Source organism: Chrysoperla carnea (genome assembly GCF_905475395.1).
Source record: "Chrysoperla carnea chromosome X unlocalized genomic scaffold, inChrCarn1.1 SUPER_X_unloc_1, whole genome shotgun sequence".
Lineage (NCBI taxonomy): Eukaryota > Metazoa > Arthropoda > Insecta > Neuroptera > Chrysopidae > Chrysoperla > Chrysoperla carnea.
The window spans coordinates 85,125-97,825 of NW_025408044.1; the positions used below are offsets into that span (position 1 = coordinate 85,125).

The 12,701-nt window shown below is 26.3% G+C and overlaps 1 protein-coding gene and 2 non-coding genes across 3 annotated transcripts in view; all 3 read right to left on the bottom strand.

Annotated features, from left to right (window-relative positions):
• Positions 1–928: 928 nt before the first annotated feature.
• Positions 929–12,701, bottom strand: part of LOC123303483 — a 65,163-nt gene continuing 53,390 nt past the window's right edge. Inside the window, exon 4 of the mRNA XM_044886283.1 lies at positions 929–2,263. Within this exon, the coding sequence (XP_044742218.1) occupies positions 929–2,263 (1,335 nt within the window). The remainder of the gene's footprint in view (positions 2,264–12,701) is intronic.
• LOC123303493 lies at positions 3,620–3,738 on the bottom strand. Its single transcript, XR_006535611.1, has one exon. It is a non-coding gene; the product is annotated as a 5S ribosomal RNA (ribosomal RNA).
• Positions 10,093–10,211, bottom strand: LOC123303495. The gene has a single exon (XR_006535612.1). It is a non-coding gene; the product is annotated as a 5S ribosomal RNA (ribosomal RNA).

The following is a 12,701-nucleotide window of genomic DNA, read 5'->3' on the forward strand; positions in this document are numbered from 1 at the left end:
TTACGCGTGTTGAGATAAGCACTTTGGGCAGTTTTTTGATATCGATGCCTACAGTATTTTATTAGTTTTTGGAGATGTCTAACTTCGTTATTGATAATTAGTTTGAGTTTGTTGTTTAATGGTTTTTTAGGAATGTATAGACTGTCTGCTTGTAATATGGAGTTTGTGAGTATGGAGATGTATTTGTCAATGTCGGAGTTAGTCAGTATGTTAATTTGCTTGGGAATGTCATTTTGAATATATTTTCTGAATTCCTTCCAGTTTGCACCCTCCAAGTTTGCAATCATACGATGTTGCGGTTTGGGGAGCGTATGTTTGATAATATTTAGCACCGGGAGATGATCAGATTCAGGACCATCTATTATTGAGCAAGTTGGGGTTAGAGTATTTGTGATGGTGACGTCTAACATGGCATCGGGATTAAGTCTGGTGTAGCTACCGGGAATGTTGAATGAAAAATTTAAATTTTCATCAAACCATTCCCCTAGCACAATGCCATTTTTGTTATTTTTTTTGGAATTGGTTAAATTTTTGTTATGTGCATTTAAATCACCCATCATATATAGTTTTGGAATATTATGTGTTATTATGTAAAGATCGTTTTTGTCAAGTACCTGTGATGGTGTGTATACTGCGTATAGGTTGGCTTCCAGGCTGTCAATGTAGATGGCGACACTTTCGATTGTTGTGGTTTGTGGCACTGGTAGTAGATGGTGCTGAATGTTATTTTTGATAATGATAGCGACACCTCCCGCGTTGCCAGTGATTCTGTCATTTCTGTACGTGGTAAAACCTCTAATGGAGAATTTGTGTTTGGGTTTTAGCCACGTTTCTGTAAGAACTAAAATGTCCACTTTTTCACTCACTAGCATTGCTTTAACTGAGTTGATCTTGTTTTTAACACTGCGAATATTGAGGTTCACTATCCTCATTTTAGGTTGGCAGCGAAACTAGCTAGGGCTTGAATTCTAGCCATAGGGTCTGTATTAGCACGCATGATTGATGTTAATTCACGCACTTGAATAATTAGTTGTTTTATGTCACATACACTATTTAAAATATTAAGTTCACTCATTAGAGTTGTAAAGTCACTGTGAGCACTGTTTGAATTTAATGTTGGTTGCTGTGGGTTAATTCCAATATTTGAAGTTGTTTGATGGTTTTGCATTTCCTCTCTTTGGGCAGTACGTTGAGCCCACACGTTGAATTTGGGTGCTGGAGCAGGTATAAATCTTTGTGAATTTTTTAAGCGACGTTCTTCTAATTTTTTCAAGTAACCTACGTATGTAGGACATTTTTTAAAATTGGCCGGATGATCACCCTGACAATTTATACATTTAGGTGTTGTTTGGGTATCTTTTGTGCAATCCTTTGTTTCGTGTTCACCTAAACATTTGACACATTTTGGTTTGAGAAAACAATTTGAGGCACTGTGTCCGAATGCCTGGCAATGAAAACATTGAGTTGGGCCGCTTCCTCTTTGATATTTTGCCCAATAAATTTTAGTTGATAGTAACGTGCTGATACGACGTATTTGTTGGAATGATGTTGTAGATGGAAAATCCACTTTGTATAGATGCTTGTTTTGATTTTTTATGTTCATCTTGAACACATTAGTGGTTGGAACGTTTAGGTCCTCGAGCTCCTCTTGGATTTCTTCGATTGATGCGTTATATAAACCATGTAATACGCAAGAAAATGGTTTATCACTCTTCATTGTATAAGTGTGAAACGGTAATTTTTCGTTTATCAACTGATTTTTGATGTTTAAAAAATCATCGTTAGAATATGTGTGGATTTGTGTTGTTGTACCGACGTTCTTGAGGTGGAAGCCGTTTGGGCAAAATTGTTTAATAAGCTCGGCGAATTTTTTTGGTTTAGGAACCGTTCTGTGTAAAATTATTGGTGGAGGTTTTGGAGCCTTTTTCTCCTTTTTTTCTGGATTTGTTTTAGATGCTGATGGTGTTGCGTTGTTTGGTGTTTGATTATTAATTACTGGATGGCCAACCTTACCTTGCGGTAATTTTGGAAGGCCATCATTAATGTCATCATCGTCGGATAGTAAAGCCGCGAATTTGTTATGTAGTGTTAGTTCTTCAGGTGTTGAAGGACGTGGTCTTTTTGACCCTGAACTTGCGTTCGAATTTGTACGTATTCTTGGTTCACTGTTGTTTTTAGATGTGTTTTTGTTGCGTTTTTCAACGACTTGCCAGTCTGGCGATGTGGAAGCACTCCCACCAGGGAGGCTACCGTCTCCGTCCATCTGGACGATGTTATGAATTGGTACTTGGTGCACTTTCACAATTGTTCTAGTGGTGTACCTTTACTCTTATTTAAATAAAAAATAAAAATTACTCACAAAAAGTAAATAATTTTTTAAAAAATAAGTTACTCTTTTGTATTTTATCAAATACTAGAATAGTATTTATTTCCACTGACTTTGAATTTTACACTTGAAAAATTAAAACTGATCACTTCACTTGATAACATTATATGTGCACTGAACGGTGTTCACTGAACGGAGCGCCGGTACAATTGTGCCTTTTTATATAAAGCATTAAAGATTTTTTAAGCCACGCCTATACAATTTGATTAGTCCATACTCTGATAGCTATCCAATAGGATATGACAACAAAAATTTTTGAAATTTCATATAAATATAAATACAACACATTTATTTCGCATTTAAACATTTGACTTTGTAGTATCAAATTGTCGAATATAATTTTTAAAATTGTGTGTTTTTTTGTAAAAACATTATTATTTGAAAATGGCTAGAACCAAGCAAACTGCACGTAAATCAACTGGTGGTAAAGCACCAAGAAAACAATTAGCAACGAAAGCTGCACGTAAAAGTGCACCAGCAACTGGTGGAGTAAAAAAACCACACAGATATCGTCCTGGTACAGTAGCTTTACGAGAAATTCGTCGTTATCAAAAAAGTACTGAATTGTTAATTCGTAAATTACCATTCCAACGTTTAGTACGTGAAATTGCACAAGATTTTAAAACCGATTTACGTTTCCAAAGTTCAGCTGTTATGGCATTACAAGAAGCTAGTGAAGCCTATTTAGTAGGTTTATTTGAAGATACCAATTTATGCGCAATTCATGCAAAGCGTGTTACAATTATGCCTAAGGATATACAATTGGCAAGACGTATTCGTGGAGAACGTGCATAAGCGTTTTAAATGACAATTTAAAAAAAAAAAAAACAAATAAGAAATATTTTCGGTCCTATATATAGGACCAACATATATTATTAAATAAGAGTATATTATTTTTATTAAAAAATATATATATATATATATATATAAATTATTGAAATAAAATTAAACATTATTAAAATTTTGTTATAATTATAAGCGATTGCTATTTCTAAAAATAAATAAATTTCATAAAATTTATATTATTTTATATTCATTTGAAATATTAAAAAAACTTCTCGCTTTAAAGTAACCATGATATGAGTTATAAATGCAATAAAATTTTATACAAAAAATAATATTTATTTGTTGACGAATAATATAAAAGGTTTACATTTCTAAATAACATATATTTATATATGGTGTGTAAAAAAAAAGAAAAGAAGAAAAATAATTTATATTTTTAATATAAAAAGGCAACCGCACACAGTGTTCCCAAGCGGTCACCCATCCAAGTACTGACTGTGCCCAATGTTGCTTAACTTCGGTGATCGGACGAGAACCGGTGTTTTCAACGTGGTATGGCTGTTGCCAGTAATAAATGAAAATTTTTACAAATATATATTTTTCATAAATATCATTAATATTAAAGTATATTATTAAAATTTTCAATGAAGTAATCAATTTAAATATATACTTATTTATTATACCATATATTTTAAATAAAAATGCAACCGCACACAGTATTCTCAAGTGGCCACCCATCCGTGGTACTGACTGTGGCAAATGTTTCTTAACTATTATTTTATAAAATATTTATACAAAAAATAATTTACTCTTATCAAATATTAATTTGTGGCCTGTATTAAGGCCTATGTTATTTTCATTTTTTAGCAAAAATAATGAAATATTTCAATATATTATTAAAGTAACAGATCATTTCTTTTTTGGTGCTGCTTTTTTAATTTTTGTAGGAGATGATTTGGCAACAGAAGCTTTCTTAGCTTTTGGTGCTTTCGGTTTACGAGCAGGGCTACTTTTGGCAGCGGATTTTGTACTTTTTGCTGGTTTTGCTTTAACTGGTGCTTTTTTTGATGCCGCTGATGATTTTGCAGTAACTTTTTTAGCAGCAGTTGATGATGATGGAGTCGCTTTTTTTGCTTTAGGCTTTTTGGCTGCCAATGATGTAGTTGTGGCTTTCTTTTCTTTTGGTGCCCGTTTACTTTTAGCACTCTTTGCTGAACCTTTTGCTCCACTTTCTTTTTTGGATACTTTTGATTTAGCTGAAGAATTAGATGAAGCGGAAGCAGCCAATTTGAATGAACCAGATGCACCTTTACCTTTAGTTTGTACCAAGGCTCCCTCAGTTACAGCAGCTTTTAAATATTTTTTAATAAATGGTGAAATTTTATCAGAATCCACTTTATAATTTGCAGCTAAATATTTTTTAATTGCTTGTAATGATGAACCACCACGTTCTTTTAAATTTTTAATTGCGTTAACAACCATTTCTGATGTACGTGGATGTGTTGGTTTTGAATGTTGTTTTGTACGTTTAGCACCAGAAGCTGTTGCTTTTTTTGTTGGTGTTGTAGAAGCAGCAGTAACCGCAGTTGCTGCAACAGCTGTAGAATTTTCTTCGGCCATATTTTTTTACTTTATAAAAATAATGTATTTATTATAAATATTTAAATGATAAAATATAATAATTCTATCAAATAAAAAATAAAGGTTTTCAATTATATCATTATTCACAATAATATAAGTCCCTATGTAAGTCAAAGTACCATGTAGAAAACACATAAAAATTAAATAGTATTTCTAATTTACTGTCGTAGTAAACATGATTTATTTTTTCAATTTCTATAATATATAAAATAATAAATTATAAATTTAATAATAATATTTATTTTATAAATTAAAATATATTTAATTTTTTTATTAACAATTATTAATAAACATAGTTTAATATTAATTATTTCAATCATACAAAACAATAATATTTTTAAGGTAAACTTAAAAAGTATATATTTTTATTTTTTATTTAATATCGATTTATTATAAATTATTAGTATATAAATAATTAAAAAATTTAATATATAAATATATATATTATAGTATAAGATTTCATTTTTAGAAAAACTTTTTTTGTCAATAATGAAAACGTATTATTATGAAATGTGTTAATCGAACATTGACAAAATATATTTCATTAGAAAATACTTTTATTTATGCATTAATATCAATAATTAACTATTAAATTAATTTTTTCATAATTATATAAAGAAATTTTATACTGATATAAGTATTTATATATTATAATATTTATTTTAAATATAAAAAAATTTATGACAAAATATATTATTAGAGTATTTGTTGAGATTAATATAAGATTATTTTAAATAAGAATTAATTTATATAATTATTAAAATATTATTAATTTTATGTTATGTAATTTTAATAAAAATAAATAATAATAATAATAAATATACAAATTTTTTAACAATTTAAATTTTATATGATCTAAATAATTTTGTTAAGTACGATATGAGAAATCATTGTAAGCTTCGTTAAGAAACTTTGTAATATAAAATAATAATAATAATATTAAATATATAAATAAATAAAATAAATTTGATATATATTTTTAGTTCATTCTGTGTATAAATCAAAGGATACCGAATAATTGGTAACGGATGCGATATATTATAGTATCGAGTATTAAAACATAATATATAAATTTATCTTGTTATTCAAATTTTTTGTTACTTAACTTATGTATTTAGAAAATTTATAATATTATTTATATAATTGACATAAAATCTTATAAATTGAAATTTTATTAATATGTATCAAAAGAAGAGAGTAACGTATTGATATAATATCAAAGGATACTGATTATTTAAATAACGAATACGTCATATATTGTTTGTGTAACGAAGTTCACTTGGCCATCTAGTTTAAAATAACATTTTCAATAGAAAGTTTATATGCTTTGTTTTTTTTTTTCTTTAATTATTAAAAAAATAAATTGAAATTTAATTCAATCAAATTTTATAATAATTTTAAAAAAATTTTTCCTTTTAAAAAATATTTTGTGATGTTGTGATAATATGTATTAATACAAGTGCATCCTGATACTTTTATCTCTAGTAAAGGTATGAGTATCATGAACAGTTTTGTTATCTAATGATATTATTTTGATAATATTTTGTGTATATTCTTATAATATTTTGTCTAAATATCATCATAATACAATATTATTTTGATAATATTTTATGAATATTCTTATAATATGTTACCTAAATGTCATCATAATATGATGAATTATTTCCATAATAACATATAAAAAAAAAAAAAAAAAAAAAGAATCATTAATTTATAATTATTTAAATTGATTCTTTAAAAAAATATTATAATATATTATTTATAAAAATAATTTTTACTCTTATTTTAAATAAATTTGTGGCCTTTTATTAAAAGGCCTATGATCGATGTATTATTATTATAAAAATTAATGCAATGTTTTTAATTTATGCTTTCTTTTCAGTTTTCTTTGGTAATAACACTGCTTGAATGTTTGGTAATACACCACCTTGAGCAATTGTTACACCAGATAATAATTTATTTAATTCTTCATCATTACGAATTGCCAATTGTAAATGACGTGGAATGATACGTGTTTTTTTGTTATCACGGGCAGCATTACCAGCTAACTCGAGAACTTCTGCAGCCAAATATTCCATAACAGCAGCCAAATATACTGGGGCACCAGCACCTACTCGTTCAGCATAATTTCCTTTTCGTAATAATCTGTGAATTCTTCCAACAGGAAATTGTAATCCTGCTCGGCTTGATCTTGACTTTGCCTTTCCCTTTACTTTACCACCTTTACCTCGTCCAGACATAGCGAATAAATTTATTTAATTAATATTTTTTTTTGTAAATATAATCACACAGATGTGTACGTTACGGGGATTGTAACATAAATGTTTAAAATGTTATTTGGGTATTTTAATTTATAATATTTATAAAATATAAAACTTTAAAAATAAACCAATCACCTTATAGTATTATTTTTAGCCAATCAGAGAGTAGTATTCATTTTTATTGTTATATCCATCTTCGCGTATATAATACGCTAGTTGTATACACGACACGCTCATACATATACTGACTGGTGTTCTGTAACTATCTGTGTATATTAATTGTTTGTAACAATGCCACCAAAAACAAGTGGAAAAGCAGCAAAAAAAGCTGGCAAAGCTCAAAAAAATATATCAAAGAGTGATAAGAAAAAGAAGAGGAAGCGCAAGGAATCATATGCAATTTACATTTACAAAGTATTAAAACAAGTGCATCCTGATACTGGTATCTCTAGTAAAGCTATGAGTATCATGAACAGTTTTGTTAATGATATTTTTGAACGTATTGCTGCTGAAGCATCACGTTTAGCACATTATAATAAACGTTCAACAATCACAAGTCGGGAAATTCAAACCGCAGTTCGATTATTATTACCTGGTGAATTGGCAAAGCACGCTGTTAGTGAAGGTACTAAAGCTGTTACAAAATATACAAGTTCAAAATAAATAAATCGAAAATATTATTTAATTGATAACATAAAAATACATCAACATATAAAAACGGCTCTCTTTTTAAGAGAGCCATCAAATTTTTTAAATAAGAGTAAATTATTTTTATATATACAAAAAAATAAAATAAACAATTATTAATATCATATTTAATATAAAATTTTATATATTAATAGCTTGAATATATCTATTATTAGTATATCAATATTATTAATTTTAAATATAATAAAGGATATCGCGGAATATATATCGTAAATCAGTGTAATGCAAATGCATTACATTACCTTTATTATTTTCATTTTACATTTACTACTTGTTTATGTACGCTTATAATTATTAGAAAAATATTTTTAATAATTTTAAAAAATAAATGAAATAATAAAAATTTAATAATAAATTATTTATTGAAAGTATAAAAAATGGTATAGCAAAATCTTTATTTTCTTTGATTAAGGCGAAATGTTTTATTAGTTATAAATTCGATAATCTCCTATCGATACTTGTTACTCTTAACTTGTATATATAAAAAATATAATAGTATATTAATTTATAATAAAATTTTTTCAAAAATTCAATAAGTTATTGTAAAATAAAATAGATAATATACAAATTATAATTTATTATTGCAGATATATTACAATAAAAAAAAAAAAAATAAATAAAAATATTTGGTAATGTATGTTATAAACAAAATAATTTGTTGTAAACAAATTATATAATATGTTATATTTATTAACAAATTTATTTACTCTTATATAAATAAAATTAGTGGCTTCCCAAAAAGGAAAGCCTGTTTAAATTTATCGGATGTATTAAATATTCTTTAATAAATTTACTAAATATTTTAAGTAAATTATTATATTTTCTTAACCTCCAAAACCATACAAAGTACGACCTTGTCGTTTTAATGCATATACAACATCCATAGCTGTAACTGTTTTACGTTTTGCGTGTTCAGTATATGTAACAGCATCCCGAATAACATTTTCAAGGAATACTTTAAGTACACCACGTGTTTCTTCATAAATTAAACCAGAGATACGTTTTACTCCACCTCGTCGTGCTAAACGACGAATTGCAGGTTTTGTAATACCTTGGATATTATCACGCAAAACTTTTCTATGACGTTTTGCACCCCCTTTTCCAAGACCCTTTCCACCTTTTCCTCTGCCAGTCATTTTAATAAAAAATTATTTACAATATTTTAACGAACGGATAACACGTGTGTTAACCTCACAAGTATTGTAATGTATGTGAGCGCCGGTACAATTGTGCCTTTTTATATAAAGCATTAAAGATTTTTTAAGCCACGCCTATACAATTTGATTAGTCCATACTCTGATAGCTATCCAATAGGATATGACAACAAAAATTTTGAAATTTCATATAAATATAAATACAACACATTTATTTCGCATTTAAACATTTGACTTTGTAGTATCAAATTGTCGAATATAATTTTTAAAATTGTGTGTTTTTTTGTAAAAACATTATTATTTGAAAATGGCTAGAACCAAGCAAACTGCACGTAAATCAACTGGTGGTAAAGCACCAAGAAAACAATTAGCAACGAAAGCTGCACGTAAAAATGCACCAGCAACTGGTGGAGTAAAAAAACCACACAGATATCGTCCTGGTACAGTAGCTTTACGAGAAATTCGTCGTTATCAAAAAAGTACTGAATTGTTAATTCGTAAATTACCATTCCAACGTTTAGTACGTGAAATTGCACAAGATTTTAAAACCGATTTACGTTTCCAAAGTTCAGCTGTTATGGCATTACAAGAAGCTAGTGAAGCCTATTTAGTAGGTTTATTTGAAGATACCAATTTATGCGCAATTCATGCAAAGCGTGTTACAATTATGCCTAAGGATATACAATTGGCAAGACGTATTCGTGGAGAACGTGCATAAGCGTTTTAAATGACAATTTAAAAAAAAAAAAAACAAATAAGAAATATTTTCGGTCCTATATATAGGACCAACATATATTATTAAATAAGAGTATATTATTTTTATTAAAAAATATATATATATATATATATATAAATTATTGAAATAAAATTAAACATTATTAAAATTTTGTTATAATTATAAGCGATTGCTATTTCTAAAAATAAATAAATTTCATAAAATTTATATTATTTTATATTCATTTGAAATATTAAAAAAACTTCTCGCTTTAAAGTAACCATGATATGAGTTATAAATGCAATAAAATTTTATACAAAAAATAATATTTATTTGTTGACGAATAATATAAAAGGTTTACATTTCTAAATAACATATATTTATATATGGTGTGTAAAAAAAAAGAAAAGAAGAAAAATAATTTATATTTTTAATATAAAAAGGCAACCGCACACAGTGTTCCCAAGCGGTCACCCATCCAAGTACTGACTGTGCCCAATGTTGCTTAACTTCGGTGATCGGACGAGAACCGGTGTTTTCAACGTGGTATGGCTGTTGCCAGTAATAAATGAAAATTTTTACAAATATATATTTTTCATAAATATCATTAATATTAAAGTATATTATTAAAATTTTCAATGAAGTAATCAATTTAAATATATACTTATTTATTATACCATATATTTTAAATAAAAATGCAACCGCACACAGTATTCTCAAGTGGCCACCCATCCGTGGTACTGACTGTGGCAAATGTTTCTTAACTATTATTTTATAAAATATTTATACAAAAAATAATTTACTCTTATCAAATATTAATTTGTGGCCTGTATTAAGGCCTATGTTATTTTCATTTTTTAGCAAAAATAATGAAATATTTCAATATATTATTAAAGTAACAGATCATTTCTTTTTTGGTGCTGCTTTTTTAATTTTTGTAGGAGATGATTTGGCAACAGAAGCTTTCTTAGCTTTTGGTGCTTTCGGTTTACGAGCAGGGCTACTTTTGGCAGCGGATTTTGTACTTTTTGCTGGTTTTGCTTTAACTGGTGCTTTTTTTGATGCCGCTGATGATTTTGCAGTAACTTTTTTAGCAGCAGTTGATGATGATGGAGTCGCTTTTTTTGCTTTAGGCTTTTTGGCTGCCAATGATGTAGTTGTGGCTTTCTTTTCTTTTGGTGCCCGTTTACTTTTAGCACTCTTTGCTGAACCTTTTGCTCCACTTTCTTTTTTGGATACTTTTGATTTAGCTGAAGAATTAGATGAAGCGGAAGCAGCCAATTTGAATGAACCAGATGCACCTTTACCTTTAGTTTGTACCAAGGCTCCCTCAGTTACAGCAGCTTTTAAATATTTTTTAATAAATGGTGAAATTTTATCAGAATCCACTTTATAATTTGCAGCTAAATATTTTTTAATTGCTTGTAATGATGAACCACCACGTTCTTTTAAATTTTTAATTGCGTTAACAACCATTTCTGATGTACGTGGATGTGTTGGTTTTGAATGTTGTTTTGTACGTTTAGCACCAGAAGCTGTTGCTTTTTTTGTTGGTGTTGTAGAAGCAGCAGTAACCGCAGTTGCTGCAACAGCTGTAGAATTTTCTTCGGCCATATTTTTTTACTTTATAAAAATAATGTATTTATTATAAATATTTAAATGATAAAATATAATAATTCTATCAAATAAAAAATAAAGGTTTTCAATTATATCATTATTCACAATAATATAAGTCCCTATGTAAGTCAAAGTACCATGTAGAAAACACATAAAAATTAAATAGTATTTCTAATTTACTGTCGTAGTAAACATGATTTATTTTTTCAATTTCTATAATATATAAAATAATAAATTATAAATTTAATAATAATATTTATTTTATAAATTAAAATATATTTAATTTTTTTATTAACAATTATTAATAAACATAGTTTAATATTAATTATTTCAATCATACAAAACAATAATATTTTTAAGGTAAACTTAAAAAGTATATATTTTTATTTTTTATTTAATATCGATTTATTATAAATTATTAGTATATAAATAATTAAAAAATTTAATATATAAATATATATATTATAGTATAAGATTTCATTTTTAGAAAAACTTTTTTTGTCAATAATGAAAACGTATTATTATGAAATGTGTTAATCGAACATTGACAAAATATATTTCATTAGAAAATACTTTTATTTATGCATTAATATCAATAATTAACTATTAAATTAATTTTTTCATAATTATATAAAGAAATTTTATACTGATATAAGTATTTATATATTATAATATTTATTTTAAATATAAAAAAATTTATGACAAAATATATTATTAGAGTATTTGTTGAGATTAATATAAGATTATTTTAAATAAGAATTAATTTATATAATTATTAAAATATTATTAATTTTATGTTATGTAATTTTAATAAAAATAAATAATAATAATAATAAATATACAAATTTTTTAACAATTTAAATTTTATATGATCTAAATAATTTTGTTAAGTACGATATGAGAAATCATTGTAAGCTTCGTTAAGAAACTTTGTAATATAAAATAATAATAATAATATTAAATATATAAATAAATAAAATAAATTTGATATATATTTTTAGTTCATTCTGTGTATAAATCAAAGGATACCGAATAATTGGTAACGGATGCGATATATTATAGTATCGAGTATTAAAACATAATATATAAATTTATCTTGTTATTCAAATTTTTTGTTACTTAACTTATGTATTTAGAAAATTTATAATATTATTTATATAATTGACATAAAATCTTATAAATTGAAATTTTATTAATATGTATCAAAAGAAGAGAGTAACGTATTGATATAATATCAAAGGATACTGATTATTTAAATAACGAATACGTCATATATTGTTTGTGTAACGAAGTTCACTTGGCCATCTAGTTTAAAATAACATTTTCAATAGAAAGTTTATATGCTTTGTTTTTTTTTTTTCTTTAATTATTAAAAAAATAAATTGAAATTTAATTCAATCAAATTTTATAATAATTTTAAAAAAATTTTTCCT